General features: G+C 36.9%; 1 protein-coding gene across 1 annotated transcript in view; it reads right to left on the bottom strand.

The window, feature by feature from the left end:
* Positions 1-1,249: 1,249 nt before the first annotated feature.
* The window catches only part of LOC140248874 (opsin-5-like), a 28,895-nt gene continuing 12,042 nt past the window's right edge, over positions 1,250-18,102 (bottom strand). Inside the window, exons 2-6 of the mRNA XM_072329971.1 lie at positions 12,968-13,055; positions 10,241-10,403; positions 8,750-8,877; positions 7,882-8,216; positions 1,250-2,037 (exon numbers count right to left, since the gene is read on the bottom strand). Coding sequence (XP_072186072.1) covers positions 1,432-2,037; positions 7,882-8,216; positions 8,750-8,877; positions 10,241-10,403; positions 12,968-13,055 — 1,320 coding nt within the window. The 3' untranslated portion in view covers positions 1,250-1,431. The remainder of the gene's footprint in view (positions 2,038-7,881; positions 8,217-8,749; positions 8,878-10,240; positions 10,404-12,967; positions 13,056-18,102) is intronic.

Below are 18,102 nucleotides of genomic sequence, written 5' to 3'. Positions count from 1 at the left end.
ATTAGAACAAAAAAAAATAATATTTGTCAATTAGATTAATAGCTCAAAATATTATCTCACCATGAATCTAAACAGGGCCACAGTGCAAAGAGCAGTCATAGACTAAAAAAATGTCCATTTATTTCTGATTGTTTTAAACAGCTGCATGGTACAGCTGGGATTTCAAACGTCTGTATAGAACCCAAGCACACAGACCCTCTGCACAATACAGATTATGGTGGGCTTTTTTGCCCTTAGATAGTGTGATATTTTTTCAGCTTTGCAATGAGACATCAGTTTAAGTCTCCAAACATGTGACTTTGTTGGTGAATCCTCCAGAGACTTATTCACATGTCCAACTTTGTGCATTGACGTCAATGGGACTCCATATAGGAAGTACCAAATGACCTTTGAACATCACTTCCAGTCCTGTTTTGCACTGATTCACCACGGGAAAATTTCAGCATGGCCTGAAGTTCTCAAAGCTGGATCCTACATCACTGAGGTCAGAGACAAGTTGCATTGATGGTGCAGGGATTCCTGCATGAATAAGTTCCCACTTGGTCCATGTATCTTAGGAAGCCTTGGAGAAATCACACACTGAAAGGACTTTCTAGGCATTCAAACTCCTTCTGCCTTTTCTGATTGCTTCTTCTTGGTCCCTGAAGAGACAGTACTTTTTACCATAGAGAATATCTTTTCTGTAATGCCTTGAAAGCCCCTGTACTAGTCAAGATTCTTGCCCATTATGATATTTCTGGGACAGGTCTTTGCCATCCTAATGCTGATGTACAATAGGGAAAACGGGGCATAATAAACAATGTTTTACAGCAACTTTCTCTCAAATTGCACTAAAAAGGCAAAAAACAATCTTCAAATTACAAGACGTACTGTGATTTCATTCATGTGGAATGTGGTCAGAACCTGCCTGTTCATCTCTAAGCAACCTGTGACTCCCAGGAAATACAAAATGTGGTCATTTCGCATCCCTTCTTGGAAACGAGGCTATTCAGTAGATATTTAACTTTTCAACTTAAGTAAAACATCGTGAGATCATTCTTTTAAAACTCTACATTGAGTTATTTGTCCAAAACATACGGGATATAAAACACGCAAAATGTAGAAAGGGTAATAACTCCACAGAAAACCGCTCATTATTTGATGTGTTCTCTTGAAAATGGAGTACACAGAGATTGCAACACAGAGAGAATATTTCTCTTATGTAGTGTTTGCTGTGAATATATTTATCATGATACACTTAAGTCAGCATGATGAAAGTCACACAACATTTATAGCATGTCCATGCTGTAGAATGTGTCCCATCAAAGAATACAAGAGAAACAGGAGGAAGATAGCATAGAAAATGGTATAATAGAAGGGCTTTTCAAAAGAAGTTACATTCATAAATCCAGCATAACAACATCTCTGCCAGACTGTTTCATATAAGCAGCTCTAGAGGTCTGTAAATGTACAGCTCACAGGTACTGCTTCCAAGGTGATTTCCAAGTTATCAGGTTCAGTGTTTTGTTCTTCCTGCTCAACCACCTTCACTGAATTCCTATTGCCCTGTGTCACTTGGAGGTCATTTTCCAAGGATTCACATTCTTGAGGGTGGCATCCCATAGTGCTTAACCTCTCCTGGCAGCATTCTGGATAGCTTTTAAAGCATTCAAAAGTATGACTACCCTTTTCGGAGGGAAAATAAGAACATCCTTCCATAATTGGAAGAGCATTACAGCTGGATTCATTTTTGCCCTTAAATGTTCTCAGTCCAGTGTTGAAAGTTGATCTGTAGGTGTGCAGCTCCTTGACACAAAAACAACACCTGACACATAACTTTTGAAGAACTGTGAAATCTTTGGCAATGGTACTTCGGAAATTGGGCTTCAGAAGAAGATGGATAACGGGATTGTAGAGAGTGGAGGACTTTGCAAAGACAGCTGGAATAGCAAAGGCTAAAGGAGGAATCTTATCTATCGATCCAAAAGCTGCCCACATGGCAATGATGGCATAAGGGCTCCAAGCAGCAAAAAATCCAATGCACACGGCAATACTCAGCTTGTAGACAAAAAAGAGAGAGAGAGAGAGAGAGAGAAAGCAGTGAATTACAAATTTGCATGGATAAGAAAAATAGCTGCTGAAATAACATATGCAGTAAACACTACCCGTTTAGTCCCCCCAATATATCTCAACTGCTCTCCAAAGACATACTTGTCTGGCAACTGATTTATGCCTGAGACGTAGTTCTGATTATAATATCCACAGTTAAAACACATCAGCTCTTAGATTTATTTTTCTCTTCACTAAAGTAACACTACAACTCTTCTTACAAAAAAAATAAGCCAAACTAAAAAAAAAAAAAAAAAAAAAAAAAAAAAAGATACTATTCTGAGGAAACTTTGCAGTGTTGTTTGCACCTACTTTCTTATTCACAAGCAATGCTACTTTTCCTGGCTAGGGAAAATCTTCCATAATATTTTTGTTTGTGCTCATCTGGAGTCATGTGCGGGCATATGGCAGCCAAAAAGCAGATTCATTATGAAGGTGAATCAAATTCATGAATTTAAATTAACATCTACCTCAGAATTACATGTCCTACTAAGCTTTATCAAAAAAGCTCGACAAAGGCCTTAAAAAAAAAATCTAAGTTTTTTGATAAAAATTATCACAGACATGCGTAAAGTGGAACAATAAATATTGAGTCTGTGGTAAACTCTGGGAAATCTAAACTAAACTCTAAGCTTGTATAGGCAGGCCAACATGTAGGGCATCATTCTAAGCCTGTTTTATAAGTGAGGGACACGTACATTTTAAAGACAGAAATAAGAATATTCATGCTTCTGAAGGAGCTTCTAAAGTCCATGTTTGCCAAAAGTACATATTTACAAATGATAGAAGAGAATGCATTCTCTTTAGAGTAGCATCAGATCAAAATGAGCAGAAGAAAATGCATAAGGGACGTGCTTTTGTTTTCAGCTGTTAATTGTGCCACCTGCCTGAGCTGCCCTCTGCAAGTGGGAGTAAAGAGCTGATAACTAACTCCATTAACTCCAAACCCAAAACTTTTCTCAGTGAGACTCTGGCTGTGGATTACAGGTTGCAAAAACTGTAGGTTTTCTGATTGAGAGAGGTTACATGGTTGTGAGGATGAGACAGGCTGTGAGCACTGAACACAAGCAGAAAACATAAGACTCCTTTAAGGCACAGAAGGCCACTCCCCTGACTTTAGTAGTTTCACAAACTGTATTTTGCAAGAAGAAATGTAGGGTGATTATCAAGAAACATATAACACAAGTCTGATGAGGAATGTCTGTGGTGCCTAATGGTTTTGGCTATCAGGCTAAAATCTGCTCATGATTTTGCATATGTTCCTAGGAAAATAATTCACTACAATAGTTGTATAGAAAAAATTTCCCTTTCATTGGTAATAATCACCTGTTCACCTGAAGTCCAAAGCTAAATATGGCAGAAATTAGAAACAAGATATTTTGATAGAATAAGGCTAGCTAAAATAAAGATAAAATCAAACCCATATTATGTGATTAACTTAATTTTTCTTACTGTAGTGTTCTAGTTCATTATATTAACTGAAGGTCTGGTTGTACCTGTGGAAAAGCCAGTGCCATGTGCATCGATTTTGTGATTCTGAACTGTCCATGACCAGTATAAAATGTTGAGACAAAAAGCAGTTCCTGTGGTAAGCAATATGCCTCAGCCTTTTAGAGTCACATTAAGAAGAAATGGATATTAGAACTGATTGGTTCATTTCCCAGATGGCTTATTTATGGTAGCAATTTATCTTCAGGATTGCAAAAGGTTTAGCTTTGTTTCTGTGAGAAGGCATTTGGCGTGTACTTTCAAGGAGCTCTCAGACAACTTCCCCAAAACTTCTATTCTAAGCCAAAGCCAGTCAAGGTTCTATACAATGTCAAAGGAAAAAGAAATCAAGTGATATCACCCAAAGATATATGTCTAAAATGGATCTGATGGATGGCTCTCAGGTCTTTCACTGTCAAGTTTGAGGCTGAACTTAGTACACCTAATTTTAAGTGAAATGCACCTAAACAAAAGGAGCCCTATTTGAGATACTTGAGCATATCAACAACACATGTGCATAGATGCATCCAGAAAGAGACTCTGTTTTTATTATATTGTCATGGCACAGACTGAAAAGTCTAGAACTTAAAATTAAAGTCCCTACACAGTACCTGATACTCTCCCCACAGTAAGAGGTATGAGGAGTGGGCTAGCCAGTGATGCCAGCATGAAATGGGTACAAACATCAAGATTTTCATGAGCAGAATAAAAGAGGAGAGTTATGGTTAGGCAGTTATAAAGCAAATTCGTGAACAATAACAAGAAATACAACGAAGGACACCTTAATGCTTTTGCAGGCAAATAAACCCACTGTCACCATTGCCACTGCTGAAATGCACCACCACTGGGCTCACATCCATTGTCTGGTCTCCCTAAAAGTTCAGAGCTGATGAATGTCAAAGGGTGATATTTTTTTCACACAGAGTAATTCAGTTCCACATGCATCCTTCTTCTTTATCAGACACCACTGTGTCAGACTGAGCCTCTACTGCCATCTGTCACACAGCAACAAAATGTAATGGAATATTGGTGGGAAGGTTCAACCACTACCGTCACATCACCAACATCTGCCTCTGACATACTGGGCCAACATAATAAAGTTGGAGACATTACTTTTGGAGCAGCCCCTATAGATAACACCAGTACAAAGCCACCAGAATGAAACTCCTCTCCTCTCCCTTCCCTTCCCCTTTCCCAGTAGTTGCCATGGGTGAAACTATTCTGCTGAGAATAAGAAGTTGTTCCTACAAATTGTTTCTGAAAGGGCATGTGGAACTGTTTTCAAAATCTGAGATTTGTCCAAATGTGTGCTTATAAACAGCAAATTAATTCCTTTGATTCAAATATTTGTATGCCTCAAGGAACTATTACAATCTCTATTTGTTCTGCAAAATAATAAGCCAGAGAGCCAATGCACTGCTAAAATGGAGGAAGCAGAAAAAGATATTAGAGATTCACAGTCAAGTCTTGAAAATTCATGCTGTGAATTTTACTCCTCCCTTCAATCAACAAAGCACCAAATAATAAAAAATAAAATAAAAATGGTAACATACTGTTACAGTACCATGACTCAAAGAAATAAATCCCCACCAAATTCATATTGATGTCTGTTGTCTGTTCCCAAACAACTCAATGAGTCTCTTTCCAATGATCACCCTTCTCTCAGGGACTTGGAACAGACTTTTGGCTGTGCTGCTTTCAAGCAGCCTGGCATTATTTTGTGTACCTTTTATTTTGTACTTGACATTGTCTCACAGTATCTGCTCAGCTTCACAGTGCTGAGTTGTGCATGATGATGGCAATTCTTCAGCTGCCTTGCTAAAATATGATTAAAAATATTCTTAATTCTATCTAATTGCCCAAATTATTTTGGTAGCTGCCTATTTTTTCTTAAGTGAAAGAATTTTTCTTAATCCTCAGCACATGCCTTACAAAAAATATGAGTGATATGCTATCTCCCTTACTCAGGCAATAACACATATTGCCTGCAGCTCTCAGTAGAAATGATGTGCTAATGTAGCCTGAGCTTTTTTTTTCAAATGCATACAGCAGCTATGTATCTTCAACAAAATCCATACTTCCTGCTTCATGAAATAACTTGATCATTACGTGGATGGACCAGTATATGGAATCATTATGTGCATTATGATGAATGAAATGTGGAATAAACACAGCCTCCTTTTGCACTGCCCTAGGGCCAATAAAAGCACAAGGGTGAGGAAAATCTGGTTTCCGATGAGGAGTTAGCGTTAAATTTAGGGCCAGATCCCCTCATTGTGGCTTACACCTGCAGAATTTGCCTTTAACTTCAGGAGTTAGTTTTATCCACTACAATGAAGCATTCAAGCCTGTGATCATTTATTTTAAACCATAGGCCATCTCTGAAAAGTAACATTTATCCAACTTGATTTCCACTGCATTTCACACTAAGTCCATAGCTCTCCCTAGCTGTAACTAGCCGCAGCTTTTGAGTTTATAACAGCGGATGTGCTTCCAGTTTCAGAAGAGTGTAACAACCTCAATTAATTTTTGTGGTAAAAAATCTATTAATGATAAATAATTTAATTAGAATTTCTTAAAAAGTATTGTAGAAGCCCAATTTAAGACCTCTTAACATCTATGATGTGCATTTTTTGCTGTTTCTCTGCCAATCATTGTAATTCATACTAAGAGCAAATTCAGATGCTGTTTTCTCAATAAAAAATTTTGAATTATTATGAAACAATGCAATTTTTTTCAGACTTCCAGCCTGCCAAATGATACTTCAGTATTTTAAACTTTATGCTTCAGATCCATCGCAAATTACAACCTGAAAGAAATAACAGTTAGATGCTACAAAATTTTTCCAGATGCATACATAAAGTCTGAATTAGAACAAAAAATTGAACACAACTTCCGGGCCAAAGGCCTATCTCCTTGTGACTTTAAGGTTAGTGTGCTGTGGAGCACTTGGAGATTGTATTCGGACACATTTTTTTGTGAGATGTGAAGTTATGTTCCCAATGTTTTTTCTTGTGCAACATCTAGGAGGAACTTGGATATGTTTCTGAAATTGCTTAATCCCGAGGAACACCTGAAGAAGTGGTAATTTGCTGCATCTCAGCTTGCATTCATAATATTTATCTACTTTATCTGTATGCCTAGAGCCTGCTTTGTCCAGAAACTGGCAGACTTACACACTTGTGAAGAAAGCAGATGAGAACAGTGTCCTCTGTGCGCATTCTAATTGATATTTATGGTACTTTACAATAATAAAAACAATTTGAGTAGTTAGCCAACCTTGTAAACTCATGAGCACAAAAACACTAATAGCACTAGACATCCCGCATTTGATTTTCTAAAAATCTTGCTGTTGTCATTCCAAAGTAGCACAGAAATAAGCCTAGCAGACAGATCTTTTAATGCTGCAAGTACACTAGTAATAATGAATGTTATATGCATCTTAGTGCTCTTTTTTATAAAAAAAAATTTCAGCTACTACTAAAACCAACAAATACATTGAAGTAGGACTGAACTTGATTCTATGATCTAGCTAGATTTATATCACTTAGAGAAGAGGTAGCAGCAAAGTGTACAGAGCAATACAGATTAAAGCAAACTGCAGGAACCTGGGAAATGCTTCAGCAACAGAGGAACAAACCAATGACAATTACTTGGAGCCTTGAAGCATCAGCTGCCAAGCAAGAGCTTTAGGGATTGTATATCTGGGCTTAGACTTATCTTAACTTACTACAAAAGGGACTGACTGTGAAGCTTTAATAAAATTGACTCAAGGGAGATGCAAAATAGTAGAAGATAAAAAAAAGTGCTGACCATGGGAGACAATATCAAAAAGACAACCTGAACACCAAGACCCAGCTTTAGAGATTCACTGTAAAGAAATGTTTCCTAAGCTTATCTATGATATCTGAAAAGGCAGTCTTTTGTACTGTAGAATACTTCCTTTTTCATTTACTGTTTCTAATCTTTACTCCATTTTCAATCACATCATTTAGAAGTCCAGATTTTCTACAGAAATATTCCAAATAATTTCTTTAAGGAAAAGTATTAAACCTCAATCTTCACCAACAAGGAAGCTCTGTGAACTTTATTATCATCCCCCAGAAGCAGCACCACTATTACTTGCATGTTTAGTAATTCTTTTCTATGGAGCAAAACTGCATAAGACAATTCAGCTTTCTGAAATGAAAGTATAATAAGGACTGATTTTCCCTTCTTTATTTTCTTCTCCAGATATTTTTGTTTCTTGGATGGTGCTGCCCAATTGCAGCAATAGCAGTTTGTCAAAGACTAACTTTTAGATACCTTGACAGTAATGGTTTGCACGTTGTTTATCCTGTTGGGACCAGAGACATGCTGCTCCACAGCTCTTCTGGATTCTTTCACTGTTACCAGAATAAGTGAGTAGGAAGTGACAATTACTCCACAGGGGAGAATAAAACAGAAAACAAAGAGAACAACAGTGTAAGACATAGACAGGATGTCTACGTTGGTGGATCGCCAGTCAATGCAGCAAGCTGTGCCATAGGGCTCCTCTCCATATTCTCCCCAGTGAGCAAGGGGTGAACAGGCAAATATTGCTGCATAGGTCCAAGCACAGGCTATCAATATTTGTCCATGTTTTCTCCTGAACCTGTTGCCTGGAAGACACAAAACAGACAGTGAAGACCAACACACAGCAGTACTGTAAGCTCCATTTAATTGAACAAGTCAAAGATAGATTAATACACCCCTGTACCACACACTGAAAATTTCCTTTTTTTCTTTTTTTCCTTCTCTCGGGAATAATCCTCTGTAACCTTCTACAGATCGCTTCTCAAAATATTGCCTGCAAAACAACTAAACCCAAGAAATTGATCCACGGAATTGACCAGTCACTACGATAAAGAAACTCTCATTCCTTTTCCTATCTGAGTTAGATATTGGGTTGGCTTTTTGTTTCAAATATGAAATTCCAGCATTTTGAAGAACAGGATGTCTTTTTGCTCTGATTAGCATTCAGAAGTACAGTGGAGCCTTGCTCTACAAGTAGGACTCACAATGGACTGAGAACGCCACAGTTGCAATATGACTGGGCTGTAACAAAGACACGTTTGGGCATCTTTTTTGGATGTAACTTTTAAGCTGTCCTTAGCTAAATAAACAGAGATCTTAGACAAGAGCAGTAACTCACCATAAGCTGGAAAGCAAATTTTGAGGCAGCACACAACACTCAGTAATGTCAGTGTTGAGAGACTGCAGATCCCAAAGAATAGCCCACAGAATGCATACAACAGGCAAATGTGTTTCCCATACAACCACCTAGCAAATAAACATGAAAGTTAACATTTAGATGCTATCATTCTTTTTCAAGCATAATATGAAATTGTAGAAATACATTTATAGCTGTTGTCTTAAAAATAAATCAATAAGCCTGCGTTATCAGATGATTTGTTGAATGGTGATCAGCTACAGAAGAGACTCTCAGTGGAAAAAGCTTGCAGCCAGTAAAGTGGTCACATCTTCCTTTAGTATTATGATTCACACTCAAGGCTTTTTATTTTTAAGAAACAAAGCACTGTTCTAATGAGAAAGATTCTGAAAAGCAAAATATAAAACTTTTCATCACCAGTAGGCCAAGGTAATAAGTTATTACTTCTTCAAGTGTTTTATTTTTTTTTTTTTTTCAAGTTATGTTTCATCAAAACCAAAAGATTTTCTTCTTAAGATTTTCCAGAGGAAATTTTATCTGAATCACTGCATCTCCTCATTTTCTATTCAGAAATACGTAAGATTTGCAGTAGTAGCAATCAAAAGATTGTGAAGACAGACTCCACTTAGTCAGCATAACTAGCAATATGTTAACCAAGCTTTAGAGAAGATCACGAAAAATCAGATGTGGAACAGTGATTGTTGATTGAATTCATGCAAATGAAGAGGACAGAAATGGAAAAGGAATTGAAAAGCTCTAAATTCAGAGTGTTGGCTTAAAATATTTATTTTTAAATTTAGGCATAACAAGTACATTCAGCTTTATTTTCATGCTACCAAATTTTACCACACAAATATTAAAATAAAATAAAATAAAATAATAAAATAAAAAAATAAAAAAATAAAATAATAAAATAAAATAAAATAAAATAAAAAAATAAAAAAATAAAATAAAATAAAATAAAATAAATAAAAAAATAAAATACAATAAAATAAAATACAATAAAATAAAATACAATACAATAAAATACAATACAATAAAATACAATAAAATAAAATACAATAAAATAAAATACAATAAAATAAAATACAATAAAATAAAATACAATAAAATAAAATACAATAAAATAAAATACAATAAAATAAAATAAATAAAATGGAAGCATTTCATCATCACTAGAATATTACTGCCCATGAGGAATAAATGCAGTAGGTACTGGATGATTAGAACAAAATCTTCTCAGCCTCTCAGCCCTGCAGAAATCCAGATGATAATAATCTCAAATAGACACAAACATTAATTAATACCAACAGCCCATATAACTGTTATTAACACAGCATACTCCTCTCAGCCTCTCTAGTTAATTTCAACTGTTTCAACAAGGGAAGCAGTAGAGTAATTCAGTCTTTCTCACTGGCACAGAGCTCCAAAGCCTGCAGAGGGTGTTAAATATCATGTGCATAGTGAACAAACCTGTGTGAAAGGCTGGAGGTTACAGCTAGTGGGTACAATGTCAGTGTCATTGCAAGGTCACTGATGGCAAGATTGATAATGAAGTATTCTGCTGGTTTCAACAAATGTTTTTTCTTGTAGGAGACATATAGAAGAATACTGTTCCCACACAAGGAGCATATTCCTGCAGAGAAACATACAACATGGATTTAGAATGGACTGTAGAATTTAGAATTGAATTAGTTTGGATATAAGGAAAAAGTTTTTTATGACTCTGAGCAACCTGATGCAGCTGCAGATGTCCTGTTCATTGCAAGGAAGTTAGACCAAATGATCTTTAAGGGTCCCTTCCAACTCAAATGATTCTATAAAACATTAACTTCATCCATCTTTTATTTTCCTTCACAGGAATAATATGTTACCATAGTTAGCATAGTTAGCCATCGTAGTTATTTATCAGATGAACTCGTTTCTTTTATTCTGTTTGTGACTTTCTCATCTTTATATTATTTTTAGAAATGTCTTATTATCCTTCTCATTTTGTCTATCTACAGAGATGTAATCAATAGTATCAGAGTAGCCACAGGTCTTTAATTGAATTTTATCCACTAAATTAAATGACCCGTCAAAAAACGCTTTACTGTTAAGTCAGAGAAGTTATTCAAATGATGCTGTTAGTGTTTCCCTAGTTTCAGGTCTACAGTTCTCCATTCAGTAGCCCTTCCCTTCTCTTTGAGAATACAGCGAGAATGTTAATACATGAAAGAGCAAAATGTAGTTAAGTAATGTTTTTAATGTTTATAAGTGCAGGCGCAACAATTTTCTCTGGGAGTACCACCTCCAATATGAGACTGCCAAGAAACTTAAGAAAGCTACAAGTAGACAACAGAGCTACAACATTAGACAAAGAGGACAAGCAACTCCCTCTCTACCTTTAAACTAGACACTAAAACCTATGAAAATAAGACAATTTCAGAAGATGAGACAGCAGTCAAAAAGCAGAATTTTAGGCATATGTAATGAAGGGAAGGATTTCATCATTAGTATAGTGTAAAGTTAAGCCACTGAGAAGAGCCCAACTGCTTTAGTGGACCTGTTTGTTCTGGCTTTGGAAAAAATATCATTTTACTTATAGAATGTAGGTAAATATAGATATAGAAATTGAGTTTAGCAAGTTGCATAGATACCTATAACACAAAGCAACAATGTCTCTTTATACCTACAAGAGAATATTCCTTGTTTAATCACACCCTCATAGAAAAACAATAAGTAATTTTCCAAAAGTTCTATGAACTATGATATTTTCTTTTAAATGAAATGTCAGAGTAGCAAGTTATATTAGGCAGTGACTCTGAATTCATCTCCATTGCTGATCTCTTTAAGCCATTCCTTTTGAATTCTAATTCTGGAACTGTGCAAAAATTTTACAAACAAATTTATAACAACATTTTTTCTGGCGTCAGCAAACAGTTCCAACTACTCAATCAGGATCAGGCCATTTTCTGTAGTCTTATAAATACACTGTATCTGTTTTTTAAGCTCTTTAGAGCTTTGAAATGACTGACACAGTAGATGTTGGGGAAAACCTGATAATGATTCAGTAATCTGGACATGGTTGTTTACCACGGGATTCAGAACAAGAAAGTTAAAAAGAAAGTTCTGAGGAACACCGTGTTGCATGAGTAGCTGAGCAGCTATGAGGGAGGAGGTACACGGAGTGGGTATAGATGAAATCTTCACTCTTTTACCAGCAGTTATTTGTTGTTGATAGCATATGGAAAATACCAAAAACTGAAATAAAACTGCACTGGAAAAATTCAAGTCTATCTGGCAGAAGAAATACAGTATGATGCTTCTGCTGGAAAATTTACTTTATTGTTAGCTGAACCAGCTTTGCAAACTTGGGAACACAAACACTTCAAGAATTTCTCCCTCTAAATTGAACTGCATTGTCCAGCCAGTCTCCTCTTGAACTCAGCTGTCTGTATACATCTACACTCTGACAGGAATAGGGCTTATACTCAATTAAAGTTTCAGTGTTGAAAAAAATGTACTGAAGAACTTGCTAATATTTGAAACCATTAAAATGCCGAAGTTCCTTGACAGCTGATAGGAATTAAAGACACATCCACTTTTTGTTGGCATATTTATCTTGTATTTGTCCCATACTTCACGGTTAACATTAGTGGTCTTCTTTTCTTTCCTGTTAAGGCATTCATTTAACTTCGACATATTTTTTCATCATCTTACAAAGCACCAGACAGCAGCCATGTGTTGTGTCCTTAGCCAAGTCATTGCTCTCCAAATGCTGGTGTTGCCTTTCCTTTCCTCTGACTTGTAGCTTACTGACCAATACCATTAGGATTGAACCTGAATTTTTTTCATCAGTTGGACCAGGACTATGGAGGAGAGATTTGCCTCCTCTGTAACAGCAGAGCTCATTTCTCAGAAATCTCACTTTCTAACACAGTGTCTATGAACACTGGACATAAGCTCGATCTTTCTGGCATCCAGCCTACCTGTCCAGTTCTACACATTTAACATTGAATGCAGCTTTTGTTCCTAAAACAAAACAGAGGATAAAAACTTCTTAATGATGTTACCTTGTAATTTTTTTCCCCTTTTAGACTACAGAGAAGCTTATCTCTTGTCAGATGCAAATCTGACTTTCAAAGATGTTTATTTCTCATTGTTGCACCAAACGTAACAAAAGCTCTATAAACATATGTATCATAAAATCAGGCTTACCAAAGACAATATAGCATGTTCCAACAACAATATCAGCTGCTTCTGCTATTTTGGACTGGAATGTTGAATTAGCAGAAGATGGGTCCATCTGAAAACAAAGCCAAACAGGATATGGTATTAGAAATGTAGTATAAAAGCAAATATTTGCAAGCTCTCTATAAGATGTACTCTGAATAAAGGACAGGAAGAATTTCATTTTATTTTTTCAATTTGCAGTTAATTTATCTGAATAAAGGTTTGAAGAAGGCAGAGTTAGGCTCCTTTAAGTGCCAGGACAAGAGGCAACGGCTACATACACAAGAGGATCCCTCAGAATATCAGGCAGCACTTCTATGCTGTGCAGGTGACGGAGCACTGGCACAGGCTGCCCAGAGGCTGTGTGTGGACTCTGCTCCTCAGAGACCTTCAGCAGCCACCTGGACATGGGCCTGGGCCCCTGCTCTGGTGTTCCTGATGGAGTGGGGGTTAGGTCTGATGGACCCAGAGGGCACTACCAGCCTCAGCCTGTCTGAAATCACCAATGAAATTACAACCAAGAACTGATGCCTAGCTAAATACCTTTCAGTTAATCTGAGGGACTCATCTAAATTTGAGAAAATTACAATAATACAGCTGAAAACGGTAAAGAGTGCCTTACATACGTAAGCACTTGTATAAAGTCTCCAGAAAGAAGGCTGTGTCACAAGTCAGTGGGATTTGTTCTACTTCCCCTCCTTTGCAAAGAGAGTTACTGTCAACTGTATTCATGATGGTCTGAGAGACATACTGGCATAACTCAAAAAAAAAATGCCAAAATTATCATCTACTGTCATCTGCTATTCCCATATTCCCTTAAGGAGTCTGCTGTGGGGCCAGCCCTGTGACCCAGTCCAGACCTTTCTGCCATGTGAAGTAGCTCAGTACCAGAGGGAGGGCACTGACTTGCGTATTGAAATAATCTTGCTAGACACAGACTCAGCTACTTAAATGTTCTCACATACAGGGCTTAACACACTGTCTAATTTAAGGGAAAAAGACCAAAGATGAAGTTTTCTTCTAGCACAATATATAGGTATATATATGTTTTCTCACAGGCAGGTTATTGTCCCCGTGGTTCCACACAACCTCTTACCTCCTCCACTGCCCTAATCCAGGGCACTCCCACTACAGACAACAAAGGGCTACATGTTTCTGCACAAGGTATTATAAGCCTACTGCACAGCACCACAAATGTTTATTCTCTAATCCTTTTGCCAATATTTCTTTCATTAAGCAGAAACAGGAAGATTTCACATCATAAGCCTCATCGTTTCCTAGTTGCCAGTGCTGCTGCATGTGACTGCCCTCAAGAGACAGTAACCAAAATAGCAATGGGACGTTCAGCTGCTTCTTCCCTGAGGCAAACTCTTCACAAGGAAAAGCCAAGCTCCTGCCAGAGATTACTACTACATTTTCAGTGCTTCATCCTAACAAAAACAATCTTGATATTTAGTAAATGAAAAGGCAATCTACTCCATAAAACACAATTCTTCAGCTAACGATGAGCTCTTGAAATCTACTGAAACTCTTGGTTTTCCACTGTGATATATGCTTGTTCATCGGAGCTAGATAGCCTTAGATTTTATTCATCTTGTTTCTATCACAGCAATACTGATAACTAAATCACATGCTGAGAAAAAGGGAGTTTTCTTCAGAGTGTACAACTCTGGCAGGGCTGAGGCAGAGCAACATTTAAGCCATAACTCTAATATAAAGAAATAACAGAAAGAATTTTTAACTAAAATCACACCTTCTCAGGATGAATGAAGCCTTTTAAAGTGTGAAATCCCAAGCCCAAATTCTCCATAAACCTATCCTCTTAAGTAGTATCCAAGCATCTACCTTACTGACAACTTTTAAAGTAATGTTGAAGTTAGATACAAACAGTGATTAATTTTGCATATCAGTATCCAACAGCTCTGAGGGGGTTACGGAAAGAAGGGCTCTGTGGAAAAAAGAAAAAAGCATCACATTTAGAAAATGTGGATGAAGCCACCTTCAAAGAGGAACTGAAAAAAGAACAGGTTTGCATGCTGACTGCAAGAACCACTCGATGCTTTCTTACATGCTTTGTATAGCAGAAATGTGATGTGCTGAAAAGCAGCAGGAAGATTTACTGGCATTTATTTTTCTTTGTCCAAGTTTATGAGCTACATAATGATAATTTGGAAAAATATCTGTATTTTTCCCCCCGTCCATCAATAGCTAGATCAACTTGCCACACAACAGTTGTGCATTTAAATGCTAAATGAGTTCCATTAAACTTCCCATTGCACATTAATTACATAAGCTAAATAACAACTAAGGCATCTGCACTCAATGCATCAATTTCAATAAAATGGTTCTTAAGTAAACTCTCAGCACTGTGCATAAATGCCATAAATCTTTTGTTTTCTCTCTTCCAGTAGTCTTTTCTTGACTTAAGATCTTCTATCCTCAACAATTCACAATTTCCCTATATATTCAATGATTTTATCTTCCTCTGTGCTATACACAGTAGCATAAAATGCTAAGCAAAAGCATGAAAATTATTCAACAGTTTGCATAACGCAGCAGGAGGAGGTTAAAACCGACAGATGACGAGATTTTAATAACTTATCATTAAATGTAAATGTATTTGTGGTAACTGATAGGTACTATTTCACATCACATGTCACATAAAACAAGGAGCATACAAAGACCTTTACCAACAAACATAAGAACATTTTGGCTTTTTGTCATGGCTATACTCACAAAGACTTTGGATTTTGTAATGTGTAAAAATGCATTACACTTTACTCGCTTATGGGAATAAACATTTCTGGATACAAATTTCTATTCACTAATTTTGTTCACCCACATTGCCACCGTAGCATGCAGTCATAACATGAGCTGGCTGTGCATTCATGCATGGATGCACTGAGATTCTATCATCATTCAGCCTTATGGGGAATTCTCTTGGAAATTAACTTGTTTTTCACTCTGATTATAAAAGGCCATATTTTTGGAGCCCAGGATTAAAAACATGCTCATCTCCAACATCATGTCAATCCATTGTCTATAAATAACATTTGCTGGAAGGACTAATTAGAAGTCAGAGAACATTGTGTCACGTGTGCAGTAGATTATCCACAAATGTATGAGGGCTAGATCTGCCAGAAAATACAAAGAATATCTGATATTACAAATCAATAAACTATCTTTTTCTTAAGTTATCCAGTGCCAGCCAATATGCCTCTACTTGTCCTTCTAACAACATTAAAGCATCCATATGAATCAAATACATTAAAACAAGGAAAGGTCTACAAAGAGAATGACCACCTATATAAGTCTGAATGAAGTGTGGCAGAAGCAGAAATCCCTAATCTCCAGTACAGAAGTACTGCTACATTCCAAGGACAACACAGAAAGTAAAGAAAATCTGTTGTGTACTTCCACGTGATCAGAGTAATCTCTATATTCCCTACTCAAACCAAAATCTAACTCTTACTATTGACTTCCCTAAGACGTCCTAGATTCAGATTTATAAGTGATCTCATAAAAGACCTCTCATAAGAGATCACAGAAGATCACTGTTTGATGCAAACAATTGGACTTGACAAAATTAAACCAATCACCCAATCCTCAGGAAGTCATTTAGAAGATTAGTTGGGGAAGGAGGCAATAATTTGTTTTCACCATTTGTCTAGCTCCAATTTCCAATACACCAACTCCCACATCATCACAAACAGTTCAAACAGAAGTTACCCGTAACCTCTCCACGGTGATTTAAATAGAATGAAATTAGGATAGAGACTGTTTCTATTCTAGAAAACTCATTTCATTGGCCTCAGCTGAAGATCTGACATTCCAGAATTTGGTCTTTCAATACAGTAAGCTAATCCATCATTAAAAATATCTTGAGATTGCTCCATATCTTGGGAATGCTGTGACTACCAACCTGCATTTTCAATACCACCTAAAGCTGCCTTATTATTAACTCTATGCTCTAGCTTTTCTCTGGGAAGACACATTTGACCAAAATCCTTCAGACTTCAGAACCAGTAGAATCCTTAACTCTTACTTCTTCCACAATCACCAATGGATATAAAGTATATTAATACAGGCATCTTCTGGTAACGCAGCGCTATCTGCAAACCATGTAGGAATTGACTATGTCACTTTGGGTTGTTCTACCATTTCTTCCCAACATCAAAATGCTTTCTGTACTTAACTTTCTACAAGTACAAATAGACATCTAGCTTGGAAAATGATTGAAGCCACCTGCTTCAAATCCCCAATCTTCAAAATCTCACAGTAGCTGGTAAGAATCACGGAATCAATTAGAGGCAGAAAGGGGCATACACCGTACTGTCAGGCTACTCCCCAAATTCTTTTCACTTGGGGACCTTGGTGCAGAGACCTCAGGTCACACTCACTCAGATACCAGAGGCATAATGTATGCCAAAGGACATACTCTTCCCATGTGTAGTTCCTCTTCCTATAGTGAATCTGTCACTTTTCACATAATGCCAACAAGAGGGAACTGCTAAGCATAAATGTGAGCATGACAGCTCCCTTATCAACATACACATCTAGATGCAACAGCAACATAGGTACATCATAAAGTTCACCAAGTTACACAGTCGCTGTGTCACAAACCTTAAAATCTTTTACCAGGTCACAGAGCAAGCTTTGAAGCTGCAAAATAGCATCTCTACCATGCACACATCCCATTTCTTACGAAACAAATTATTCTTAGCAATACACTTCTATAATGCAGTCTGAAATCTTCACCCATACAGTAGGGCTACATCAAATTTTCCTTTCCGAGTTGTAACGTAAGATAACCACAGTAACAAGAAAGTTTACTCCACACTTTGATTTCATTGGAGACACAAGCTCAAAAGTCCCCAAAGTTTCCATTGAACAAAACAATGCTTTGTTTCAGGGATAAAAGTGAAGTCAGTCAGAAAATTTGACAACTGGAATTAACACACAATTAACTAGGAGTTAATTCCTCATCTGATTTAAATTTGTGTAGCCCACACACTGTAATCAGTGTGTGAACATGGATTACACACTGAACGAAGCTGACAATTCAGTGACAAGTTACAGAAGTGCTAACTTTGTCTCTCAAGAGGTCATAAAGAAGATTA

The sequence above is a fragment of the Excalfactoria chinensis genome, chromosome 2 (assembly GCF_039878825.1).
Source record: "Excalfactoria chinensis isolate bCotChi1 chromosome 2, bCotChi1.hap2, whole genome shotgun sequence".
Taxonomy (NCBI): domain Eukaryota; kingdom Metazoa; phylum Chordata; class Aves; order Galliformes; family Phasianidae; genus Excalfactoria; species Excalfactoria chinensis.
This window is presented reverse-complemented; position numbering and strand designations above follow the sequence as displayed.